Here is a 27,088-nt window from a genome sequence, read left to right on the forward strand (position 1 = left end):
AATTTCCATCACCCCAAATTCCCAAATCCCCAATTCTCAAATTTCTAAATTTCCCTATCTCCAAACCTCCATCACCCTAAATTCTCAAATCCCCAATTCCGAATTTCCCAAAATCTCAAATTCCCAAACTTCTACATTCCAAAATTTCTAAACCCCCCAACATCCCAATTTTCAGATTCCCAAATCCCAAATTTACATTTGAACCGCGAGTGCGTCACGAGTGCGTCATAGCTGACGCGCCAACTCGCGGGATATCCGTACGCAAATTATTCCACCCGAATTGAAAATTCTCGCGTACCAAAAATGTGAGAAAAATTGACGATACTTGAACTGCAAGTGCGTCACGAGTGCGTTACGAGTACACCTAAATGGAAAATTCACGCGTGCCAAAAATATGAGAAAAATGTACAATGCTTGAACTGCGAGTGCGTCGCAAGTGTGTCATGAGTGCGTCACGAGTGCATCATAGCTGAGTCGCCAACTCGTGGGACATCCCTAAATAATTACACCCAAATTGAAAATTCTCGTGTACCAAAAATCCAAGAAAAATTTACAATACTTGAGCGCGTCACGCACTCTCACAAAATTAAATTTGAAGACGCAAGTTTTGTTACAAACTTGTTTTCCTAATAAAATATAGAGCAGTCGTGAAAATTTCGGTGCAGAGAAATGAATTTTTCACGCCACCAATTATACGGCAGGTAAATCTGATTCGATAGCGTACTTTGATAATCCAATGAATCGTAATTAGATCATCGCGATGGCCGTATTACCAGTTAATATTATAATGGCGTTACAATACCTAGCTGTTGCGTTAATAACTACGTTCGATATGTACTGTATATACGTATATGTATATATATATTTTGCGTGGAAAAATGAAATACCATTAAAGTGTAATGGAACGGATAATTAGTCGACAAAAGATACGAACGAATAACAGATTGGACCGTTGCAGGCGCATAAAAGGTGTGTGCCCACTTTATGACACCATTGCGTGTTAAAAGCGTGGCAATATTGTTTTTTATTTATGTCTCTTTCAAGACAAACTGCGATTCGGCTTTGATTCTTCTGTTTTTAACAACTTCATATTTAACGCGCTTTAATTGTTTCACTTTACATCATACAAGTGTTTTCAGACAAGTATTTTTAATTTACTGAATGACTGATATCGTTATTGTCAACGAATAATAATTATACATAAATAACATAAACGTATTTAATATATTTATATTAAGTATACATAAAATATATTTAACTTAATGTATATACAATACGTACTTAATGTATGCACATATTAAATAAATATATTTAACATAATTATTTTGCAAGAACAAAAAACCATATTGTTTTCAAGATTAAACATTTTACTCATACAGCAGGAAAATTATTCAAACGAACACTTCATCAGAATGTCTAAAGATTTGATTAATATAGTATCGCTAAAAAGAAAAAATAGTAGAGTGTTGATACGAATGTCCATTTCAACTCGTAGATTCAATGACGCAGAAAATGCGGTGGTATCAGGAATTTCGACAATATTCCTCGGTCAGGAAAATTAAGTTACTTAGTCCTGTCCCGGTCACGATTAACATCTACCGATAGTTAGGGGACGCTCGTTAACAAGAGCAACCAGGCAGGGTCAAGCTGCGATCGAAAATTATTTCTCTGGAACGAGTTTACGAATAGAGCGAGCCGCAGGAAAATTTGAAATCCCGCGAGGCAACAAGACACCGCTGAATAAACCTGATCGTTGCCACTCTCTCTTTCTGCCTCCACCGTTTCGTTATACACTGTGTCCCTTAAAATTTATACTAACATAAATTTTTACAAAAATTAACTGAATTAATAGTTTCTTAAGTAGTCAACTTTTGTTAAGGTTCAATTCATCTTAGAACCCTGAAGAAATCGGTAGAATACTCTGATAGGAGGTTCTGATCGGGTGTAGGTCTACCCTGGGTTAAGTCTAGGTGGATCTGATAGGATCTAGGATCTCCCTAATCTGGTGAAATTAATATACTCTGATTAGATCAAGAATCTGTCCAGACTCCACTTGATAGGACCTTCTGATCAGGTCTAGGTCTAGTCTGGGTCAAGTCTAGGTGGATCTGATAGGATCTAGGATCTCCCTAGTCTGGTGAGATGGATATAGTCTGATGAGATCAAGAATCTCTCCAGAACCCACTTGATAGGACCCTCTGATCAGGTGTAGGTCTAGCCTGGGTCAAGTCTAGGTGGATCTGATAGGATCTAGGATCTCCCTAGTCTGGTGAGATGGATATACTCTGATGAGATCAAGAATCTGTCCAGACTCCACTTGATAGGACCTTCAGATCAGGTGTAGGTCTAGCCTGGGTCAGGTCCAGGTGGATCTCATAACATCTAGGATCTCTCTAGTCTGGTGAAATTAATATACTCTGATTAGATCAAGAATCTCTCCAGAACCCACTTGATAGAACCTCCAGATCAGGTCTAGGTCTACCTAGAGTCTAGGTGGATCCACAACCCACTTGAAATTGGATGTCCAGATCTAGTACTTGCCTACTATCCTCTTGAGAACCTTTGATAAGATCTGAAATCTTCCTAGCTAGTATATGACCAGATCCAGAATCTCGAAACCTATCAAAACCCTCGTCACATCGAATGAATTGTTTCTAAACATCTTTGATTCCTTACAAATCATCAGAAACGTTAGTACGACGAAGGTCAAAGTTTAGAGCGGACACAGAGTATGTTGAATCTCTCTGTCATTGATATTCGGTATAGATAAGTGTTGAGGCGATTAGCCCTGCGGCGTTGATTATATGCCGGTCGATATCGATGTCATGACCGTTAATTATCGAGCAAACGAAAATCCGATTTCCTCGGTAACCTGTTCCAGTTTAGCCCGTCGTTTAAACTCGGATTTCCTTTTTCTCTCGAACGCGAAACTGCTATCATCCCCTGTTCCGCCGTCATTCTCCGATCCACCTTCAGCGTCGTGTTCTTTTTCTGAAACGACGCAGATTCGTTTCGTTATACCTAGAACGAATCACCGTGGATACCATTTCCTTCATGTCGACGACAGGTGCCCGGTCTCCAGATACCTATTTTCCATATTCAGCCGTATCATTCCTCTCTTCAGTCTTCTCGTCGTTTCTCTTCCATGCAATTCCTTCCTTTTTCTCTGTCTTCCACTTCGTCTCGGTTAAACTATCGGCTCGAACGTTTTCATTTCGCTGTTTCTTTTTTTCTCTATAAGCTGGACTGTCGGCCCTGCGAGAGATCGACGCGATTTTTATGTCAGCGAACTTATTCGGTCATCGAAACGCTTTCATTATTTTTTTTTTTAATATTCGAGTGACTTAGGTACGATAGAGGAGGAACCGAAGCTGAGGATAAGTTAATTTTGTGGCTTTCAGGATTCAATACTTCACTGATGAAATTAGGAAGCTGTATAGGTACATGTTAGATGAAATACTTCACATATTTTGATGTGGCTAATATAACATATTGTATGGCATCATCATGTACTATGTATCATATATTACATGTCACATATCGTATGTCACATAGCATGTATCACTTTTCATACGTCACACATCATGTATCACATATCATATGTCACATATCATATATCACGTATCATATGTCAGATATCATGTATCACATATCATACGTCACATATTATGTATCACGTATCATATGTCACATATCATGTATTACGTATCATATGTCAGATATCATATGTCACATATCATGTATCATGTATCATATGTCAGATATCATATGTTACATATCATGTATCACATATCATATGTCACATATCATGTATCACGTATCATATGTCAGATATCATATGTTACATATCATGTATCACATATCATATGTCACATATCATGTATCACGTATCATATGTCAGATATCATATGTCATATATCATGTATCACATATCATATGTCACATATCATGTATCACGTATCATATGTCAGATATCATATTCCACATATCATATGTCACATATCATGTATCACATTTCATATATCATACATCAAGTATCATACATCATGCTCCACATATCATATACTATATGATGAATCATGTAGCACATTTCATGTGCCATACGTCATATGTTAAGTATCACATTATACAGTCTTATACGTGTCACATGAAATCTTATCACACGTCTCGAACTGTAAAAACCACTGAATCCAAACCTGCTAAAAATTTAAAAGCCCAATGAATTCCCAAATTTCTAAAAGCCGAAATTTCGTTTACAATCAAGTACAATATCCTCTGAAAAAAAGAGGGAATATCGGGAACATTTTATCGGCGAGGTAAATGAACTTTCCGGCAATATAGCCGGTCGGCATCGATTTAATTCGATCACCCTCGAACGAACTCGCCACACGAGAAAACATATTTCCACGTGCGACGAACACGCGGAGCTAAGCAATTTGAAAGGCAAACACATTTGCAGCCCTCTTGAGAAATTTCTCGCGATCGATGTCAGAGATGATCGATCGGCCGTACGGAACGAGAAAGAGGAAAAGTACTCTGTGACATAATTTCCAAACGTATTGGCCGTTGTTTGAGTAGGGTTCTTTGATAACTGGCCAGCTCTACCAGCCGTTAACTTTGCCCGCGAACATATTTATTCACCGCTCAAGTATTCTGAAGTGGGTCGCAAAGTATTCCTGATTAATGTCCATTTTTAACGAAACCACCTTCTTTGCTGGAACTTTCTTCTTCCCATGGGAGAGCTTACTCCAGCAATTATTTCTACGGGCACTTCATCGAAATAGTTTACTGCTGGATGTTTGATGACAAAATCGTCGCATTTCTCTTTCTTTATTCTTACATTTTATTTGACAATTTTTCTTAAACAATGTTCTATGATGGTTTTACAGGAAACATTGCTTTATGAAACCTTTTTAAAATTCAATGCAAAACATGTTAAATTGTAGGGAAATTATGAAGTGACGGCAGACAATTGCACTAGAAAAATATTTGCTAGATATTTTTAATTATAACGGTTAGGTTAGGTTAGGTTATATCGTGTATTACATGTCATATGTCAGGTATCATATGTCACATATCATGTATCACGTATCATATGTCACATATCATGTATCACGTATCATATGTTAGATATCATATAATGTATCACATATCATATGTCAGATATCATATGTCACATATTATGTATCACGTATGATATGTCACATATCATGTATCACGTATCATATGTCAGATATCATATGTCACATATTATGTATCACGTATCATATGTCACATATCATGTATCACGTATCATATGTCAGATATCATATGTCACATATCAAATGTCTCATATCATATGTCACATATCAAATGTCTCATATCATATGTCACATATCATATGTCAGATATCATATTCCATATATCATATGTCACATATCGTATATCACATATCATGTATCACATATCATATGTCACATATCATCTATCACATTTCATATATCATACATCAAGTATCATATATCATACTCCTCATATCACATACTACGTATGATGAATCATGTACCACATTTCATGTGCCATATGTCATATGTTAAGTCTTATACGTGTCATATAAAATCTTATCAAAATAAAAATAAATGAAAATACAGTACATAATAAATAAAAATAATGCAAAAATAACAAATGAAACATTATAATAATAAGGTAAAAAAAAATTAAACTAACTGAACATAAAATAAATGATAAAAAAATGATGTTAAAATGAATTTTGTCTAACATAGTTATCTAAACGAGAAAGTACTAAAATTGCAATTATTGACAAATTTTGCACACGCTGTCCCAACGACCATTCCCGTCCGACGTATTTTTCATCGCGTTAAAAAATAATATTTTCCACGAGGTGAAAATTATTACAGAAACACTTTGTCTCCGAGAATAGGTAGCGCGCGCTAAGAGTGAAATTTTTGAAAGAACGATGATAACAAAGTTTCAGACTACGGTGAATATCCAGAGAATTTTAGAGCAAGCATTTAGAGAGGGAAAAAGTGTATTCTAAAAAGTGCTTGAATATAAAGGGAGAACTTTTTGTCTTTAGCTCGTTTAAATTTCGTTTGTTTTAGTATGTCATTACTGTAGGTAAGATTCTACAAGAGAAATTATCCTAAATTCGCTTATGTTCACCGCTGTTTTCTGTGTTCGATCAAAAAATATATTTTTAGAAAAATTACTAAAAAAAATTTGAAATAAATTTGAATCTTGTTACTGTGTTAAAATTAAATTCAACTGTGAAATAAATATACTGTGTATTTACAAATAGTAAATTTAATTTTTGGATAAATAAATAAAAATATATTTCAACAAAATTACTAAAAAATTTGAAATAAATTCAAATCTTAGTGTAGAGTTAAAATTAAATTAAACTGTGAAATAAATATACTGTGTATTTACAAATAATAAATTTAATTTTTAGATAAATAAATAAAAATATATTTCAACAAAATTACTAAAAAATTTGAAATAAATTCAAATCTTATTGTGGAGTTAAAATTAAATTAAACTGTGAACTAAATATACTGTGTATTTACAAATAGTAAATTTAATTTTTAGATAAATAAATGATAAAAAATTTTTGTCAATACATTAACATAATTTTTAGACAAATGAATAACAAAAAATTTTTGTGAATATACTAACAAAAGATAAAATTAATAATAAAGCTTACCTCAGTAAAAAGCCAAGAAGTGAGAAGTGCCAAACTGCTGTACTGTCCATTAAATCGATAATGATAAGCGTAGAAAGAGAAGTGGTAGAGATAGAAGAACCTGAAACAAAAATAATATTCCCGAATAATAGAAGCGTAGTTTTTTTTGTAGTCGAGAATAGCATTAAAGTTACTTAACAGATTACGCAACTCCTCGATATTTACGGTATATTGCCAACCGTGCAACAACATGGACGCTTTATCGATCACATTGTATCGGATTCCTGCCTATTGAAATATCAAGGCTGACGCGTTACATGGAACGGAACGTCATTAGTGTAACTGGGAAATTACGTACAATGCGTCGAAAAAGTTTGCACCTGAACTTTCGAGGTGGGCTTTTATTTATGTGTAGGGAAATTTTTAAATATTTTTGTTATTAAAATTTCAGAATTTGTGGGTTATTGAAGTTTAGAATTTTAGGTTTGTGAATTATCGGATTTATGAATTTTTAAGTTTATGACGTTTCGAGTTTGAGAATTTTCAAGTTTATGGAATTTCGAGTTTGAGAATTTTCAAGTTTATGAATTTCAAAGTTTGAGGATTTTCAAGTTTATGAAATTTCAAGTTTGAGGATTTTCAAGTTTATGACATTTCAAGTTTGAGAATTTTCAAGTTTATGAAATTTCAAGTTTGAGGATTTTCAAGTTTATGACATTTCAAGTTTGAGAATTTTCAAGTTTATGAAATTTCAAGTTTGAGGATTTTCAAGTTTAAGAAATTTCAAGTTTGAGGATTTTCAAGTTTATGAAATTTCAAGTTTGAGAATTTTCAAGTTTATGAAATTTTCAGTCTAAGGATTTTCAAGTTTATGAAATTTCAAGTTTGAGAATTTTCAAGTTTAAGAATTTTTAAGTTTAACAATTTTCAAGTCTATGAAATTTCAAGTTTGACAATTTTATAATTTAAGAATTTTCAAGATTATGAAATTTCAAGTTTGACAATTTTATAATTTAAGAATTTTTAAATTTGAGAATTTTCAAGTTTAAAAATCTTCAATTTCTAAAATTCCCTAGATCCCCAAATCTCCCAAGATATCCAAATTCCAAAAGTCTCCCTAAAAATTACCAAATTTGAGAACTGCACCCAATTCGTCCCCATATTCACTCCAAACAACCTAAACAACTCGAAACAAATTTCAATCGTACATTTCGATTGCACAACCTCGAAAAATCATAAAGCCTTTTCTCATCTGGACAAGAATTAATCCAGCTGTATTTGATGGTGAATAAAACACAGAAACATTTTATCTCTTAATCTCCTTCTAACTTAATTACTTGTTACGGTACTTCGTGCTGTCTCGTTCAAACGAACAAAGTCTCCAAGATTTTCCTCGGTAATTGTTGTTCGGAACTGTTAAGAGCAATTTCCTACTATTTTTTCCATTCTGTTTCTATCAAAAACAATGACACAACATTCTTGGACAATCTAAGAACAATTCGATCAATGTTCCTTCCTTATCGAATTTCGACGAAGCAGTAGACCCTGCGTATTGAATATAGCGTCACATATGCATGACGCACGCGTGACGCACTCATGACACACTTGTGACGCACTCGCAGTTCAAGTATTGTACATTTTTCTCATATTTTTGGCACGAGTGAATTTTCCATTTAGGTGTACTCGTGACGCACTCGTGACGCACTTGCAGTTCAAGTATCGTCAATTTTTCTCACATTTTTGGTACGCGAGAATTTTCAATTTGGGTGGAATAATTTACGTACGGATGTCCCGCGAGTTGGCGCGTCTGCTATGACGCACTCGCGGTTCAAATGTAAATTTGGGATTTGGGAATCTGAAAATTGGGATGTTGGGGGGTTTAGAAATTTTTGAACGTAGAAGTTTGGGAATTTGAGATTTTGGGAAATTCGGAATTGGGGATTTGAGAATTTAGGGTGATGGAGGTTTGGAGATAGGGAAATTTAGAAATTTGAGAATTGGGGAAATTGGGAATTGGGGATTTGGGAATTTGGGGTTTTGGAAATTCAAAAATGTAGAAATTTAGAAATTTGAGAATTAGAGAAATTTGGGGTTTGGGGATTTGAGTATTTGGGGGCTTGGAAATTTGGAAATGTAAAGATTTCGAAATTTGAAAATTCGGAAAATTGAAAATTGGGGACTTGAGTATTTGGGGTTTTGAAAATTTGGAAATGTAGAAATTTAGAAATTTAGAAATTTGAGAATCGAAACAATTAAGAACTAGGGACTTGAGAATTTGGGGTTCTGGAAATTTGAAAATGTGATGCACTCGTGACGCACTCATGACGCACTTGTGACGCACTCGCAGTTCAAGTATTATAAATTTTTCTCATATTCTTGTCACGCATAAATTTTCAATTTGAACCCAATAATTTACAGACGTCCCACGAGTTGGCGCGTCAGCCATGACGCACTCGTGACGCACCGCAGTTCAAATATTGTAAATTTTTCTCATATTTTTGTCCCGCGTGAATTTTCAATTTGGCTGCAATAATTTACGTACGTACGTCCCACGAGTTGGCGCGTGACCCAAAGTAAAAGAAGCTCTATCCACCGTGAACACTTCCGTCACATATCGGCGCATAAGAATAATAATGACAACAACTGCTTCAGGCAATTCGCGCTATCTCACTCGAGAGTTTGTCGACTGTCATTGTTTTTCGCCTAATTGTGCTTGACTGCGAATTGTTCCGAAAATACGTGTGAGTTTTTCTATTCTGACCAATAGAGCTCTTCTTAGCGCGCCAACTCGTGGAATATCGGTTGCAAGTTTAGTTGAGATGTAGAATAGAAAAGTACTAGTGGTATGATAAATTTCTAAATTAGAAAATTCAATAAGGTCATAATTTGCGGCGACCATCTTGGAGAGATCGTGAGAAAGTTTGTTTAACGCCAAATTCTGCTCGATGAACATAAAAGAAAAGTGAGATGACTTTTTTTACTTTCAGCCTCATCTTATGGAGACCCTCGAGATGATAAGGGAGGGGTCGTAATCAAGTGATTTTTACGAGTAGCTGTTACGGGGTCGCCAATATTTGCGGATCAGGGTGGAGTTCGACTGCGACACCTTAAGCGAGGAAAAACGTGCTTGCTAGTGTGAGAAATGACAAAAAATGGGTAGTGTGCGACCCCTCGATGGGCGAAATGACTAATTCTTTTTTTTAAGCGCGTCTTGGAACGTTCGTTAGTTCAAGGTTACGATGGAGAAGCAGTCACTGAATTTGAGGATTTGGGGATTTAGAGATTGGGAGATTGGGGGGTGAAGGAATTTGGAAATTTTAGAATTTGGGGTTTAGAGATTTGGAAATTTTAGAATTTGGGAATTTAGGAATTTGGGGGTGTAGAAATTTGGAAATTTGAGAATTTGGGGTTTAGGAATTTGGAAGCTTGAGAATTTGGGAATATAGCAATTTGGAAAGTGAGAAATTTGGAAATTTGAGAATCTGGGGCTTTAGTAATTTAAAAATGTGTAAATTTGGAAAATTAGAAATTTAGAAATTTGAGAATTTAAAAATTTAGGAATTTGATAATTTGAGACTTTGCGAATTTAAAAAATTAAAAAATTTTAATATTTAAAAATTTCTAAAATAAAAATCATAAAAATCGAAATTCCAAATCAACATCAATTTGAAGTAAACACATCTCCAAAATCGAAAGCAAATGAAATTTCAGTATAAATTTTATTCCATATTACATCGGTAATTTATTCTTGACAGATAATAACCGTGCAGCAGAAGGGTGCACGATTATTACGTTGAATCGTGATTATACCTGGGGCGATGAATAATAAAAACTTTATAATGAATTTAATTCAGAAGTAACTAAATTTCATATTATGTATGGCAACCGCGTTACGGTGGAGCTGTTGTATAATTAGGTTTTAACGTATCTATATGAATATTAAATGTATTCATTTTGAATAGTTATAATTAATGTCATACAACGCGCTACGAGGGCAAACCGTATGGACGGAATATGTAAAAATAAAAAGGTAACACCTGCCATTTCGTATATCAAGTCATATTGAACTAATCATTTTTAAAACAATCATTCTTTACTTCATTTTTAATCTTATTTTTATTTTCAAATTGAAATTAATAAAATATGTATTGGTATGATTTACTGTAAATATATTTTATCTATTAACTTTCATTTTTAATATAAATATTTTGTATTCTATCCACAGAGTGTCACAATTGTAGGTCCCTGAAATGGGGGGTAGCTGACGTGAATCTGAAGGAATCTAACACTTGATACCTGAAACCTGATACTTGGAACTTGAAACGTGATATTTGAAACCCGACACTTGATACCTGAAACCTGATACTTGGAACTTGATATTTGAAACCTGACGCTTGATACCTGAAACCTGATACTTGTAACTTGATACGTACTTTCAACGACCAGACTTGTAACTCGATACTTGAAACTTGATATTTGAAACTTGATACTTGATACCTGAAACCTGATACTTGGAACTTGATACGTACTTTTATTTTGCTGCGTACTTGATGATTCGAGAGTGACTCTTTGAAGAATTTTTACGTTTCACAAAAGCTTGGAGTGGGCTAACAATTTTTGTGACATTACCGAGGGAAAACAGTTTCTGATTTTATATCGGTTTAGCTAAAATTCGGCTGGAGATGAAAATACGAATATTCATTGATAGAATTGATACATGTCAAAATCGTCACAAATATCCTTCCCCTATAAAACATCCCATCCAAACGTAACACACCCGAAATCTTACGTGTTTCGATTTTATACACATCCACCTACGGCGCAAAAGCATTTTGCATTAGGTTTTACGATGCTGTCAGTCGTAAAATGCAGTTTAAGCGTCTGGTCCGTTCCGTTTTGGGTGTAGTACACGAGTTAAGTGAACATGCAGTAGATCGAGACGAGCATTGATCAGACAGAAGATAGATAGGGCCGATGTACTCCTGTACGATGCACCTTTTATAACTTTTCGTGAAAAGAAACTCGTGATTTTATTTAAAATCATAAAATTCTTTGTTGTTCTTTAAGGATTGTAAAAATTTTATTTATGAAATTATTGCACTTTGATTTTTATTTAAATTTGTTTTATTATTATTAAAATTTTAACAAAATAATACACGATATTGTAATGAAATTGATGCTCCAATTTCAAGTTCAAGAATGAGATCAATTTTGCGAGTAGTATAATTCTTAGATGTTCACTGTGACATGTAGAATCATACAACACATGTGATTTTCATATAATTTTGATGATATATGACTTCACACATGATTTTCATATAATTTGTGACATGTGTTTACACATATAATCGTCATATAATTTTTGTAACATGTAGAATCACACAACACATATGAATATCATATAATTTTGATGATATATGACTTCACATATGATTTTCATATAATTTGTAACATATGTTTTCACATATGATCTTCGTATAATTTTTGTGACACGTAGAATCATACCACACATGTGATTCTCATATCATTTTCGTGATATATAACTTCACGTATGATTTTCATTTAATTCATGTAACATGAATTTCACATATGATTTTCATTTAATTCATGTAACATGTATTTTCACACATAATGTTCGAACATATTTTGTTAAGATAGCTCTCATACACAGCAGCCAGTCTATCGTAAATCCATTGTCAGTACGTAGGTCTATCATGAATTGTATCCTCGGAGAAAGTGAATGAAAGACAAAGTATACCCCCGTGAATCCATTTGCTGTAATCTGGTCTGTCCACAGAGCCCTATATTGCCTCGTAAATCTCCACAGCGGAACGATGAACAAACTGCAAATTTTATCCGGAATCTTCGTTACCGATTCGTCGTATTCCGCGAACAGTCGCACGATTACAGGATATTTTATTCTGATCGAACGCGTGCTCGGATCACGGGACCAATTGATAAAGCTTATCCGCGTGAAAAATGTCCGAGGGGTCGGAGACTTGTAAAAATCTTGGTCAAAGTCCGAAAGTATCCTTCGTTGTGATTCGAGAGAGGGGCAACGCTATTCATTGAATTCAGAATGCGTTTGGAGAGTTCCCTCTTTACCTTTTTCCATTCTCAGGGAAAGACGTATGAATCGTCGACGGATGGTTGCGGTTCCCTGAGTGTGAGACACTTTAGAGGCTATGTCCCCGGAATACGTAACTCGGGATTTTGAACGTGCATTCTTTCCCATCTGCACTCTACTCCTTTCTCTTTCGCTTCCTTTTGCTCGATGCTTAAAATCGAATTATCCCCTTATGCTAACGCGCATTTATCCACTGTCTATTCGCTGTTTAAATTCCTGACTGTTAAGTAAGATCCACATTATCCCAATTTGACCTCTGCATTATATTACTGCCTCTCCAAATTTTAAAAATAATACAAGAATGAATCAGAATAAAATAAAACTGAAAAATTGAGAACCACGAAAAGAAGTGACCGAAGGTGCAATTAGGTTGTAACTCGAATACGTTTAAACAAAGAGGACCTGATCGCAGAAGCTTTTTATGCCCGGTGTATTACCAGAAAATGGTCCACTTAGCAGGAGCGAAGTAAAAAAGAGAATAACAGAGAAAGGAAAAAGATATCCCGCAGCGGTGGCCCGATACAGGAAAGAGGATCACATTAGGTGAAGGCAAAGAGGAGAAGAAGAAGAAGATAGAGGAGAGGGCAATAGGGGGATGTGACCGTCTCCATAACTGTACGGTCCACTCGACTAACGTAAGTATATTGTCAATCAATCCACGGTATAAAAGCAATCTGAGGTTCGGCCGACGGGGTGGCAGGATCCCGTGGGGCGTAGACGGGCCAACGAACAGAGAAAGAGTGGTTCGAGGAAGGAAGAACAGGAGGGATAGAAAGTGCAAACAATCCCCGTTTCCCTTCTGGAACGAAGGAGAAAGATAGAAAAGTTGATAGAAAAAGGAGGAGTCCTATACTCTTGGCCACTCGAAGGTCCCTGCCCAACAAGTAGGATGAAACCGAACTCCTGCTTGATACCTATACTTCTACTTAAAGTCACGTGTCCCATATATTCTTCTAATTATATACACAGACATTAGGTTTATTACATATACAATAGGTATACATTACAATATATACTAGGTAGATATAAACTAGGTATTAGATATACACTAGGTATTAGATATACACTAGGTACACATTAGATACACAGTAGATGTACATCAGATATACTTCATACAGGAAGTCTCACAATTAGTGTAATTATTAGTGTAATTACACAACTAAGGTACAAGGTTGTCGGGGACGTGATTCTGAACAACTTTTTCCTTTGCAGAAATTGGATCCGAAGCTCCGTTTTTGAATTATAAAGGAAAAACATGGACCAATCAGAGCGCGGGAGTTGCGCGCGCAGACGCACAGGTCCCAGTTGCTGCGCGCGCAGACGCACAGGTCCCAGTTGCTGCGCGCGCAGACGCATAGGTCCCAGTCGCTGCGCGCGCAACTCTCGCTAAATGATTTCTGTTTTTCCTTAATAATTCAGAAACGAAGCTTCAAATCCAATTTTTGCAAAGGAAAAAGTTGTTCAGAATCACGTCACCTATAACCCCTCTGCGAAAGTAACACTACTCGACACCTTATATACATTAAATATACACTAGGTATACATCAGGTAAACATTAGATGCGGAAGGGAATTTTTTACCCCTGACCAGATCAAAAAATGAAACTAAAGTATCAAACCCTTGTTCTTAATAATCTAATAATCTTAATAATCTTCATATTCATAGCTTTGACCACAGACATCAGTTCTGAATATGTAGCTATCAATATATCAGTTAAGTTCAATAGAAGAAATGCACCGAAAGCAAAATAAAGTTACGTAAACGTTAAAATTGAAACAAAGATAGAAGCGATAGTGCAAGATTCTGTATATACATTATCCAGATTTGCCAACCGTCTGAACGTCGAAAAATCTGCGGTATCCGAAGAGCTTTACCACGTGGTAGAATCCCACGACATATCCCGTCTTCAATCCCCACCCTCTTTGCTTTCCAGTTTCATCTCTCTTTATTCCTTCCCCGACTGTTATACACCCGTAAACTCTCTTACGTATTTATCCACGGACGTTTTTGGCGCTCAGTCCCGTGTGTTTACGTCGATATTATTTCATTTTCCGCTAGTCGCACCCTCGTGAACCTTGGTAGGGAAGGGACAAGTTTCACTTGGGTCACAGGGGGTGTGTAACCTTATTTGCTGGTACACGGTTCTACGTTATCCTGTCTATCTTCTGGACTTCTATCTTCTATACTAATCACATTCTTATTTCGTTCATTCTAATCGCTTGGGGTAGGATTTTTAATAGTTTAATCATTTCTTTTATATTCTGAGGGTTATGGCGAGTTACGTAAAGGGAGATTTTCGAGGGATGTGAGATTCCCTCTTCACCGCCATTGTCTCTTTCAACGGTCAGACCGATATATTTTCTCAGCACTTCAGGCTACCCGTGAACAGGACACGTCACCATTTCGAGAACCGGATCTTCCAGAGATTTTTAGATACAGAGTATTTTATATAACTGGGATAAGATGGGGACATATTCAACCTGATTCGAAATTTCGTGTGCTCAAATTCGGAGTGACTAGCAAAATATCAAATATTCCACTTGTAACTCACGTAAATTAGTAAAAAATACAGCAATAATAATGAACATATCGAACTCGAGAGTACTACAACGAAATAAGGAAAGCACATCGAGAGAATTGTTCAAGTCGCCAGAAAATCCGTCGAGCATGATAGAAGAATCTCTTTCGTGTCGGCCAAGTAAGACGCTAGCTAGGATCATTAATCATGCGATACCACCTGTGGACCACCTCAGACCAGAAGTTCGAAAGAGAGGGACGAAGAAGAGTAGAGTTAGTACATAGTAGAGTGTTCCAAAGCTCGCGTCACAGTTATTGTACGGCTGGCAGGTTTATCCGACCCCTAATGCGCCCCACTGTATTATGCCAGTTATATACAAGGCCTGTGCTGTAATAATACCAAATAGAAAGCGAAAATTGTTCATTATTCCGCGGGTGTATCCCGGATTACGTACTCTGCGTCGCTGAATAGTTACGGTGCGGTATGGTGACTCGAAAAATTCTGAATCATTAGGATTCGCGGCGAGTGGACTGTATCTCAATGAAGTTTACTTTGGACGACCAGATCTGGTTACTTCATATATGTAACTTGATATTTGGAACTTGATACTTGATACATGGAACATGATGCTTGATACATGAAACATGACACTTGAAACTTGATAGTTGGTACCTGAAACCTGATATCTGAAACACGATACTTGATACATGAAACTTGATAGTTGATGCCTCAAACCTGATATCTGAAACATGATACTTGATACATGAAACCTGACACTTCAAACTTGATAGTTGTTACCTGAAACCTGATATCTGAAACATGATACTTGATACATGAAACCTGACACTTGATACTTGATATCTGTAACCTGATACCTGAAACTTAATAGCTGAAACATAATACTTGATACCTGAAACCTAATACCTGAAATCTGATATCTGAAACATGATACTTGATACATGAAACTTGATATCTGAAACTAGATAGTTGATGCCTGAAACCTGATATCTGAAACATGATACTCGGTACATGAAACCTGACACTTCAAACTTGATAGTTGATACCTGAAACCTGATATCTGGAACATGATACTTGATACATGAAACCTGACACTTCATACTTGATGCCTGTAACCTGATACCTGAAACTTAATAGCTGAAACCTAATACTTGATACCTGAAACCTAATACCTGAAATCTGATATCTGAAACATGATACATGAAACTTGATATCTGAAACTAGATAGTTGATGCCTGAAACCTGATATCTGAAACATGATACTCGGTACATGAAACCTGACACTTCAAACTTGATACTTGATATCTGAAACATGATACTTGATACATGAAACCTGACACTTGATATTTGATACCTGTAACCTGATACCTGAAACTGTATAGCTGAAACCTTATACTTGATACCGGAAACTTGATATCTGAAACTGATACTTGATACCTGAAACCTGATGAATCTTGGTACATACTTTTTCAACAACCAGACTTATTACCTGATACTCAAAGCTCCAAATAAAGTTACCTATACTGTCCTAACATATGAACCAAATTTGAAAAATAAATCCAGCGGCAGATCATCAAATTCTAATCAAGATTTGACAGTAAAAGGCAGCGTTAACTACGGGACGTTTAAGCCGCGTTTAAAATTAATCAGGTAGAAATGGACATCGGGAAGACCCGAAGGAACATCGTATACACGAGTCACGGAACTCAAAACTTTCTCTAAAATGTAGGAGATGGTAATCAACCGTCCCAGAGGATCACATCGATTGCCAGGGACACGAGCGTTCCCTTACGCATTCAGGAACTCGTGACGGTCGCAAAGCAGATTTCGAGAAGGACCACGATATAACCGACCGGTATATTGTTAATATTTTATTGGCCTACGTCGAGAAAGTTTGTAGTCACGCGTTCATTGGACGAAGTTAGGATGCACATGCGGGGAGATCGAATGTACTACTTCATTTATATTTTCATTTTGTGTACTTTTTTGGATATGCTAAAATTAAATGTTAATTTACAAATTTTTTAATTCTTTTTGTGTTGCAAAAATCTTGAGATTCTAAGGTTTTAAATTCCTGGAAATTCCTGAGTTTCTTAAGATGAAAGTTTGCACGTTTTTAAGGTACTCAATTTGCATTTTATATATTTCCCAAATTATTAAATCCCAAAATTCTGCACTCCTCAAGTTCCTAAATCCGCAAATTCTCCACTCCCCAATTTCTCCCATCCCAAATCCCAAATCCCTAAATTCTCCACTCCCCAAATTCCTAAACCCTCAATTTTCCGCTCCCCAAATTCTCCCAGCACCAAATTCTGCTCTACTCAAATTCCCAAATCCCTAAATTCTGCACTCCCCAAATTCCTAAATCCTTCAATTTTCCGCTCCCAAATTCTCCCACCCCCAAATTCTGCTCTACTCAAACTTCCAAATCCCTAAATTCTGCACTCCCCAAATTCCTAAATCCTTCAATTTTCCGCTCCCAAATTCTCCCACCCCCAAATTCTGCTCTACTCAAATTCCCAAATCCCTAAATTCTGCACTCCCCAAATTCCTAAATCCTTCAATTTTCCGCTTCCAAATTCTCCCACCCCCAAATTCTGCTCTACTCAAACTCCCAAATCCCTAAATTCTGCACTCGCCAAATTCCTAAATCCTTCAATTTTCCGCTCCCCAAATTTTCCCACCCCCAAATTCTGCTCTACTCAAATTCCCAAATCCCTAAATTCTCCACTCCTCAAATTCCTAAGTCCCAAAATTCTCTCACCCCAAATTCCCAACCCCCAAAATATAAAAATTCTCAAATGTCTACGAAGAGTTGCCTCATAAGAAAAGTATTCATTTAGCAAAAATTTCAGTGAAAAAGAGCTGGTATATTTTGGATACAGTCAGAAATAAAACGATTCGAAAGATAAAAAGATTTCGGGGCAATATCGATGACAATTTGATCGTTTTCCATAAACCGGTTTCTACATCACGAAATAAAGGGAAAATTGCTTATTTGCCTGAAACGATGGCAACAGAAGCATAAAACTCGTCTTCGTAGGTTCCATAGGGACCATTTCGAGACAGTCAGATATGGTTGAATTAGAATTTAAGAGATCGATACCTATTGGAAGGCTACTCGTGAAAGCCGCAAACAGTCTCCATTGCTTGAGTTTCCATAGCTTCTTCGACAACTGTAAATATAGTTCAATATTCCTACGTATTCGAGGTGTTAGCTCTTCAAATCGATTTACCAAATTAATTTCATTACATTTTTGCCCACCAAAATTTGGTAAAAACATTTTTCCTTCTATTATCTCAGAAATAATATTCTTTCGAATAATTCTTTAGATCGGAATTATGATTTGAAGATCAGAAATGTACTTATTCTAATTATCACCTATTTAATATTTTATTAAGGTTAAAATAAATATTCTTGCAAACAGGAGAAGAAAATTTGAAGATCAGAAATTTACCTATGCTAATTATCTGAACATACCTCAAATCAATTTTGTGTTTTATAATTTTGTGTTTTGTTAAAAATAAAAATAATTTTGCAATAATTATCAAATAATTTCACGTGATAAAAGATTACTCGAAGTCTCTATACCTCTCACGTTTCCTTCGATAACAAAGTTAACGATGAAGTAGCACCACATAAGAACCCTTCTTTAACACCCTTTTCATGGTAGACTTGTTTTCTAAGTGCAGCGAAAAAAAGCCAATTGCCACGTGGTATATGGAATAACACGAACGGTGCATTACGTTACAATGCCAGGATTTCTCTGATCATCCAGTAACTTTTACTCTATGACGTGCAAAATCAATATTATGCTTTGTGGCAAACCATTTCTCTTTCCAAGCATTTCCATCTTGTTTTATTATCGTAAACACATTCGTGTTCGCTCTGATTAAATTACATGGATACTGTAGACTTACATTCTTCTGTTTCGAGGGAAAAATTTTAGTAGAATTCTGAAATTTTGAGTATGTAGATCAAAAATTTTTAAATTGAATAACTAAACATCAATTTATCAATTCATCAATTTGTCAATCTATCAATTTATCAAGCTATCAATTTATCAATCGACCAATCTATCAATTTATCGCTGTATCAATCTAGCAATCTAGCAATTTATCAGCCTATCAATCTATCAGTCCATCAATCTATGAGTCTATCAGTTTATCAATCTATCAATCCATTAATGTATGAGTCTATCAGTCTATCAGTCTATCAATCTATCAATCTATCAGTCTATCAGTCTATCAATCTATCAGTCTACCAATTAAACAGTCTATCAATCTATCAGTCTACCAATTAAACAGTCTATCAATCTATCAGTCTATCAGTCTATCAATCTATCAGTCCACCAATCAATCAGTCTATCAATCTATCAGTATATCAATCTATCAGTCTATCAGTTTACCAGTTTATCACTCTATCAATCTATCAAGCTACCAATCTATCAGTCTACCAATCAATCAGTATATCAATTTATTAGATCAATCTATCAGTTTATCACTCTACTAATCTATCAATCTATCAGCCTATCAATCTATTAGTCCATCAATCTAACAGTCTGTCAATCTATCAGTCCATCAATCTATCAATCTGTCAATCTATCAGTCCATCAATCTATCAGCCTATCAATCTATCAGTCCATCAATCTATCAGCCCATCAATCTATCAGTCTGTCAATCTATCAGTCTATCAATCTATCAATCTATCAGTCTACCAATCAATCAGTCAATCAATCTATCAGTCTATCAGTCTATCAGTTTATCACTCTATCAATCTATCAAGCTATCAATCTATCAATCTATCAATTCATCAATACGCCATAAAAAATACAAAAATTAAAAAAATTAAAGAATACAAAAGATCAACAACCAACTCCGCACCAAAAAAATTTCAAAATTCAAAGTTATAGAATATCTAAACCTGACTCGACAAAGTCGTATAGGAGGAAACTTATCCGAAGCAAGCCGTTTCAATCGGCCGAGCTAAACTCGGAAGTTGCATAAAATTCAGCGTGAACATCGTCGTTGGCGATAATTAGTAGTTGATTATGAGAGCGTCGAGGGATGTGCCACGGTTAGAAGACAATCCGAAGATCGTACTTAAAACTCAGCCGGTTGCAACGACCCGCGATCCCCCAATTATTCGTTATAATCCTAATTATCTCGTTCACCTTTCGAGTCTGTCGCGAAAATCCGCGATGTTCCGTGCCCGGATATCCATGGAAATGTATCTTGAAGCGAAATTCGCGATAATTAGGTGCTTGCTCGAAAAGCGTAAGACGATTACGACACGACGACGCCGTAGACGATGACGACGAAGAGAGCGAGGGCGAAGGGGTGCAAAGGGGGGTAAGAACCGAGAGGGTTCGTGGATGGAACTACGAGGATATCTGCTGCTTTCCATTAGAAGAATAATAAACTATCACCGATACCTAGGAAACAGGCAACTCTATCCGGTGGACCGGGGGTGGGTTACAGAGGGTTGTTCGGAACGGGTGGGTAACAGAAAACTGCCGTAATGGAGGTTAATTACGAAGGGGTGATTGCGGAGAGGGAAGATCGCTGGAAGTAAAGAGAGCATTGAAGGTTCTCCTTCATTTCTTTCTCGCTTCTTTCCTTCCGCCTCTTCTCCTTTTCAATTTCATCCCCTCCGTTCGCACTTCTCGCTGCCCTTCTAAGGTTCAACGAAGGCAATGCTCCGTTGCCAGGGTACCGTCACACCCAGAGGGTTGCTTCCTTCAATTAGAAGAAGCTTGTCCTCTGCCCTTCAATTTTTACGCTGTTTTTGCACATGCGATATATACTTTTTCACTGACTTACCCTAAGATCATTCTATCATATAACTTGATTATTCTATGACAACTTACGATTACCATCAAAGTATGCATAATTATCAATGTTAAACTTCTATCGCTTTCTAAACACTTACACAAGCTGACATTGCAAGAAAAAAATAATAAAATGATGAATTTGTGGCGTTAGAAGCTCCTGCTTGTAGGTAGCTATTGGCTAACTAAGTAGCTCTTACTATTTCACCTGGTACGTCGCCATTTTGTTTCCGATCATAAATCGCGATACACCAGATCAAAGAGTAGACTTTGTTCTACAAACCAGTATTTATATATCTTTCCTAGCTTTAGTATTTTTCGAGAAATTCATTTTTGATGTTGAGTACCAAGATAGGACATTCAAGGGATACCTATGAAGAGTAGTATTCTAGTATTTTATCTCGCACATCGCCATTTTGTCTTCGATTACAAAACTCAATACACCAAATTAAAGAGTAAACTTTGTTCTACAAACCAGTATTAATATATCTTCCCTAGCTTTAGTACTTTTCGAGAAATTTATTTTTGAAGTTGAGTACCAAGATAGGACATTCAAGGGATACCTATGAAGAGTAGTATTCTAGTATTTTATCTCGCACATCGCCATTTTGTCTTCGATTACAAAACTCAATACACCAAATTAAAGAGTAAGCTTTGTTTTACAAGCTAGTATTAATATATCTTCGCCAGCTTTCGTACTTCCCAAGAAATGAATTTTTGAAGATACCAAATTAGAGCAACTATAGAATATAAGAACTTCTTTCTGCGTTTTCGACACTCAGGAAAAAATTAACGCACAAAGGATAATTAGATCTATTTTCTCTCGGTTCGTTATTCTTTTTTGCTCTGTTACGATCCTTAACGAAGCCCGCCAAGATTTTGGATTCGATCGGCCGTGAGTCGTTAACCTCTCCAACTACCTGTCAGCAGGAAAATGCCGATATTCGCAAAAAATTAGATGTCCTCGCAAAAATAATTGCCACAACTGAGACGCTCCGCTGATTCGTCTGATGTGTAATGTTCGTTAGGATTACGTCGAAAAATGCGTCCTAAATTCCAAATCATATCTATAATTAACAGCAGAATTAAAAGAGCCCACACTACAGTGTTCAAACTAGAGTGCGTTCATTTTTAATTCCGAGTTCCACGCCGGTTTAAGTCGAAAATTACAGTGCGGAAAATACTTCGGATTCCCCTTTTCATCCCCAGATTTAACCTACATTCGGTGAATTAGCGGGAGGTGTGCTTTTTTCGTTCGTCTGTGTTTCCGACGAAGCGAACCAAATAGGCGCCGGTGAGCGTCGAGGTGGAAACGGATGATCTCTGCAAGTTAATTTGTAACTTGAGCATTCCATCAGAGGGATTGGGGTGGTTTCTGGAGGTGGCTGACAAGGTGGAAGCAGGGTACACGGTACCTTGGGGTTGTTTGTTGCGCTAATGTCTAATTAGTGGAGTGGTATCGTGTCGCAACAAAATCTGTTGTCGTCTCGGCTCCTCTGCGCTGCTGTCATGGAAATAAACTTGTCCGGGAATCTAACCTTTTTGCATCGAGAATTTTTTTTCTAATTTACAAAAAATAGCATCTAAATATGATTTTTTCTTTTACTATTCTTCTCTAAATGCTTGACATATAATACGCATATTATAAGTTTTCGCAATTTGAAAATTGTATCGAAGGATTCCGTTTCTTTCTCCGCTTGCGGGATATTCAGTTACCTACACAATTTACGTTATCGATCAGACAGAAATAATTTGTAAAATATACATTCCTTCAAATACAGTGTACAAATACACATTATTCAAATTTCCTGTTATATTCGTCAAAGTAACGACTAACGTTTTATTCCAAATAAAACTGCAGTGGACTCAATATTGAATGGTGGAAAAAGTGCAGTACGAAAACTTTAATAAAAATTCCCATGTAATAAAAAATGATAGAGAAAAGAAGTTATGGGGATTTTTGTAAAAAAAATGAGATGAGAATATGGAGGTATAGATATCGAGATATCGGGATTTCGAGCCATAGGAATTTCGGGACATAAAAATTTGGAAATTTAGGAGATTTGAGGATTTGGAGATTTAGGTATTTGGAATCTTATGTATTTGGAGATTTAAGGATTGTTGGGTGAATACGTATGAACATATAGATGTAGACACATATGAACACATATGAAGATATGGATGTAGACACATATGAACACATATGAACATATGCATGCAGACACATATGAACATGTGGATATCTACATACATCAACATATACATATGAACATATGGATATTTACATGCATCAACATATATATATGAACATATGGATGTAGACACATATGAACACATATGAACATATGCATGTAGATACATATGAACACATATGAATATATGCATGTAGACACATATGAACATGTGGATATCTACATACATCAACATATACATATGAACATATGGATATTTACATGCATCAACATATATATATGAACATATGGATGTAGACATATATGAACACATATGAACATATGCATGTAGATACATATGAACATATGGATATCTACATGCATCAACATATACATATGAACATATGAATATCTACATACATCAACATACACATATGAACATATGGATGTAGACACATATGAACACATATGAACATATGGATGTAGAAACACATGAACACATATGAACATATGGATATAGACATATGTGAACACATATGAACATATGGATGTATACTTTACATGATCATATATGAACATATGTATGTATATACACATATATGAACACACATGAATGGATAAACACATATATGAGTATATGTAAGAACATACTCGTATAAAAACATACATACCTTCATATACATAATAAGATCAAAATAATACAACACAGACCAGTATAATATACCAATACGGATGACTTATGTTAACATCTGCATCCTCAACAAACCCTAACTCACAAAAATATAAAAAAACACCTAAAATTTCTCCTCACAACCCTCCAAAAATTCCCGACGTCCATCTAACCCTCTTAAAAATTTCCCGCCAGTAAAATCTCCATTAAAGGACAATATCGTCGAACTAATTAAAGCAATTAAAATGAAAATCGTAGCCCGTCAAAAATCAGTGGACCATGAGGGTAACGGTGAAGACGTTTTCCTTGGACCGGAAGCGTTTCTCCCATCGGTATTTATAGGTTGGAGCATGGCGTGGTCAGAGAGGGTGGACGAGAGGGTGGTTTGGGCGCCATTACTATGCAAATAGATTCGGAGTGACACGGCGAGAATGGGCCATACCCCGGTGCACCTAACTGGCGCCCGTCAGGACACCATTTAATAGTGTAGTTTCGCCTGCACACGCGGCCACACTCGCCAATCGAGCCCTCTGGTGGTCGAGCCACCCACGCGAACCCACCCTTGGTGCACCCTCTTTCCGCCATCACAACCACCGGGGCACAGCATCACCGAGCCAGCCCCGATACAGGTAATGAAATTGTCCATGCATAAACCCCGCCGTACGCGAGCTTTGCCGAACGTTTGTTCTGCGATCGAGCGAATACGTCCTTGCGTGCCGTTTGCCCAACCAACCAGATTCCCAAGGATTTGCCGGAATTTCAGCGAAACAAATGACTCTCTATATTACAGGCGCTTCGGATATCGCCTAACACTTTTATGCTCAGACTTATGCGGTGTACAGTCGGATGCTATGCTTCATTTGGACGTCTGTACTATCTTCATCATTTGAAAATTTTGGAATTTGGGAATTTTTGGTTTTTTTAAGTGTTTTGGTGTTATAGGATACTTTGATGTAATTTTTATGTATTGCAGTTTGTGTGGTTGGAAATTTTTGTAAAATTCCTGTGTGGCGAAATATGTAGTGGAATTGCAATATAAGGAGAGTCTTATGTGATGGAATTGCTATGAAGTTTTTATATAAATATTTGAAATTGGTATATAATCAAATTCACAGATGACAAAATTGGAATATAATGAAATTCCCATATAATGAAATTGTTATATAACAAAATTGCAATATAACAAAATTCTCATATGACGAAATTGCAATATAATGAAATTCCCATATGACAAAATTGCTATGTAACAAAATAGCTGTATAATAAAATTCTCATATGACGAAATTGCAATATAACGAAATTCCCATATGACAAAATTGCTATATAACAAAATTCTCATATGACGAAATTGCAATATGACGAAATTCCCATATGACAAAATTGCTATATAACAAAATTCTCATATGACGAAATTGCAATATAACGAAATTCCCATATAACAAAATTGCTATATAACAAAATTCTCATATGATGAAATTGCAATATAACGAAATTCCCATATGACAAAATTGCTATATAACAAAATTCTCATATGACGAAATTACAATATAACGAAATTCCCATTTGACAAAATTGCTATATAACAAAATTCTCATATGACGAAATTGCAATGTAACAAAATTGCTATATAACAAAATTCTTATATCTCAAAATTCCCAAATCCCCAAATCTTCGAATCCCAAAATTCCTAAATCCCCCCACCTTGAAATCCCAAAATTAAAAATCCCCAACCCTCCAAATACCCTAAAATCCCAAAAATCCCCTAAAATCCCAAAAATCTCTCACACATCACATATGTGAATCACATGTGTCACATATGTGAATCACATATGTCACATATAATAATCCATACATACGCAAAAGGCGATGAAAGATGGATCACGACTAAAAAACACAAACATCACGGAAAGCTTCTCTACGATAGTTTCACAATTTGTTCGCGAACGGCACTGTATTCTCGGTTTGCTTTCTCTTTGTTTGACCACGTGCGATTTTTAATATAATGAATCCTTGTGCCATATTCCGCGAATGCTTTGTACAAACATACGCGAAACGATTTCAAACGTTATATACGACTGTACGGGCGTAACAAGGGAAATGAAAAGGACGGAACGTGTTTTCGCGAAATGCGAGGTGTTAATTTCGTGCAACAGCGAAATCATGGGAGCTACGGTGAATTTCGAGATTCTTAATTAGTACCTGATAAAGGCAGTGTTTATTATCCGCTCGTTCGCTAATTTCATTAATCCTATGTAACTACAATCTTTTTCACTTCGTGCACAAACAATAATGTGCTTTTGTATCTGCTCGAGCTAATTTGGAATGAATTATTGCTCTTTATTACGTTATTTTGATTTTGCTACATATATGGACATGCGGGGGTTCATATTATTATTTGATATAAATAACTGCACTGTATTGTGTTATTTTGATCTTATTGTGCATATGAATGTATATATGTTCTTAAACGAGTGTGTTTATATGTGGCTCATATATGTGTTTATTCATTCATATGTGCTCATATATGTGTATATACATATGTTCATATATGATCATATAATGTATGCATTCATATGTTCATGTATGTTTATGTATGTCTACATTCTTATGTTCATATATGATCACATGTGTGTACATTCATATGTTCATATATGTGCATGTATGTCTACATCCTCACATTCATATATGATCACATGTGTATACATTCATATGTTCATGTGTCGATGAATATCTATATCAATATGTTCATATGTGTTCATATATGTCTACACCCATATGTTCATATGTGTTCACATACGTGTACATTCATATGTACATAATACACATACGTTTTTAACATAAGCCAAACATATTATCGATGTAACACTACATAAACTATCATTTAAAATTATTTCATACCCTTTGAATCATGCACATATTGTCTAAAGTCTAGACAAATTATTAGTACAATATCTTTCGTCTCTAATGAAGAACCTAATCTAAACCTCCTGCTAAACTAGCGTCACCAGACATTAAATATAATATTAACATTCTAGTTTGCACTTTGTAACCACTGCAATCCTGTTTGCAGT

General features: G+C 35.8%; 1 protein-coding gene across 4 annotated transcripts in view; it reads right to left on the reverse strand.

Moving 5' to 3' along the window:
* Nucleotides 1–27,088, reverse strand: part of LOC100878712 (membralin) — a 90,492-nt gene that overhangs the window by 10,322 nt on the left and 53,082 nt on the right. For all 4 annotated transcript variants that reach the window (XM_003705439.3, XM_076534663.1, XM_076534661.1 and 1 more), the window contains exon 11: nt 6,704–6,803. In XM_003705439.3, the coding sequence (XP_003705487.2) occupies nt 6,704–6,803 (100 nt within the window). The remainder of the gene's footprint in view (nt 1–6,703; nt 6,804–27,088) is intronic.

This window comes from Megachile rotundata, chromosome 8, assembly GCF_050947335.1.
Source record: "Megachile rotundata isolate GNS110a chromosome 8, iyMegRotu1, whole genome shotgun sequence".
Lineage (NCBI taxonomy): Eukaryota > Metazoa > Arthropoda > Insecta > Hymenoptera > Megachilidae > Megachile > Megachile rotundata.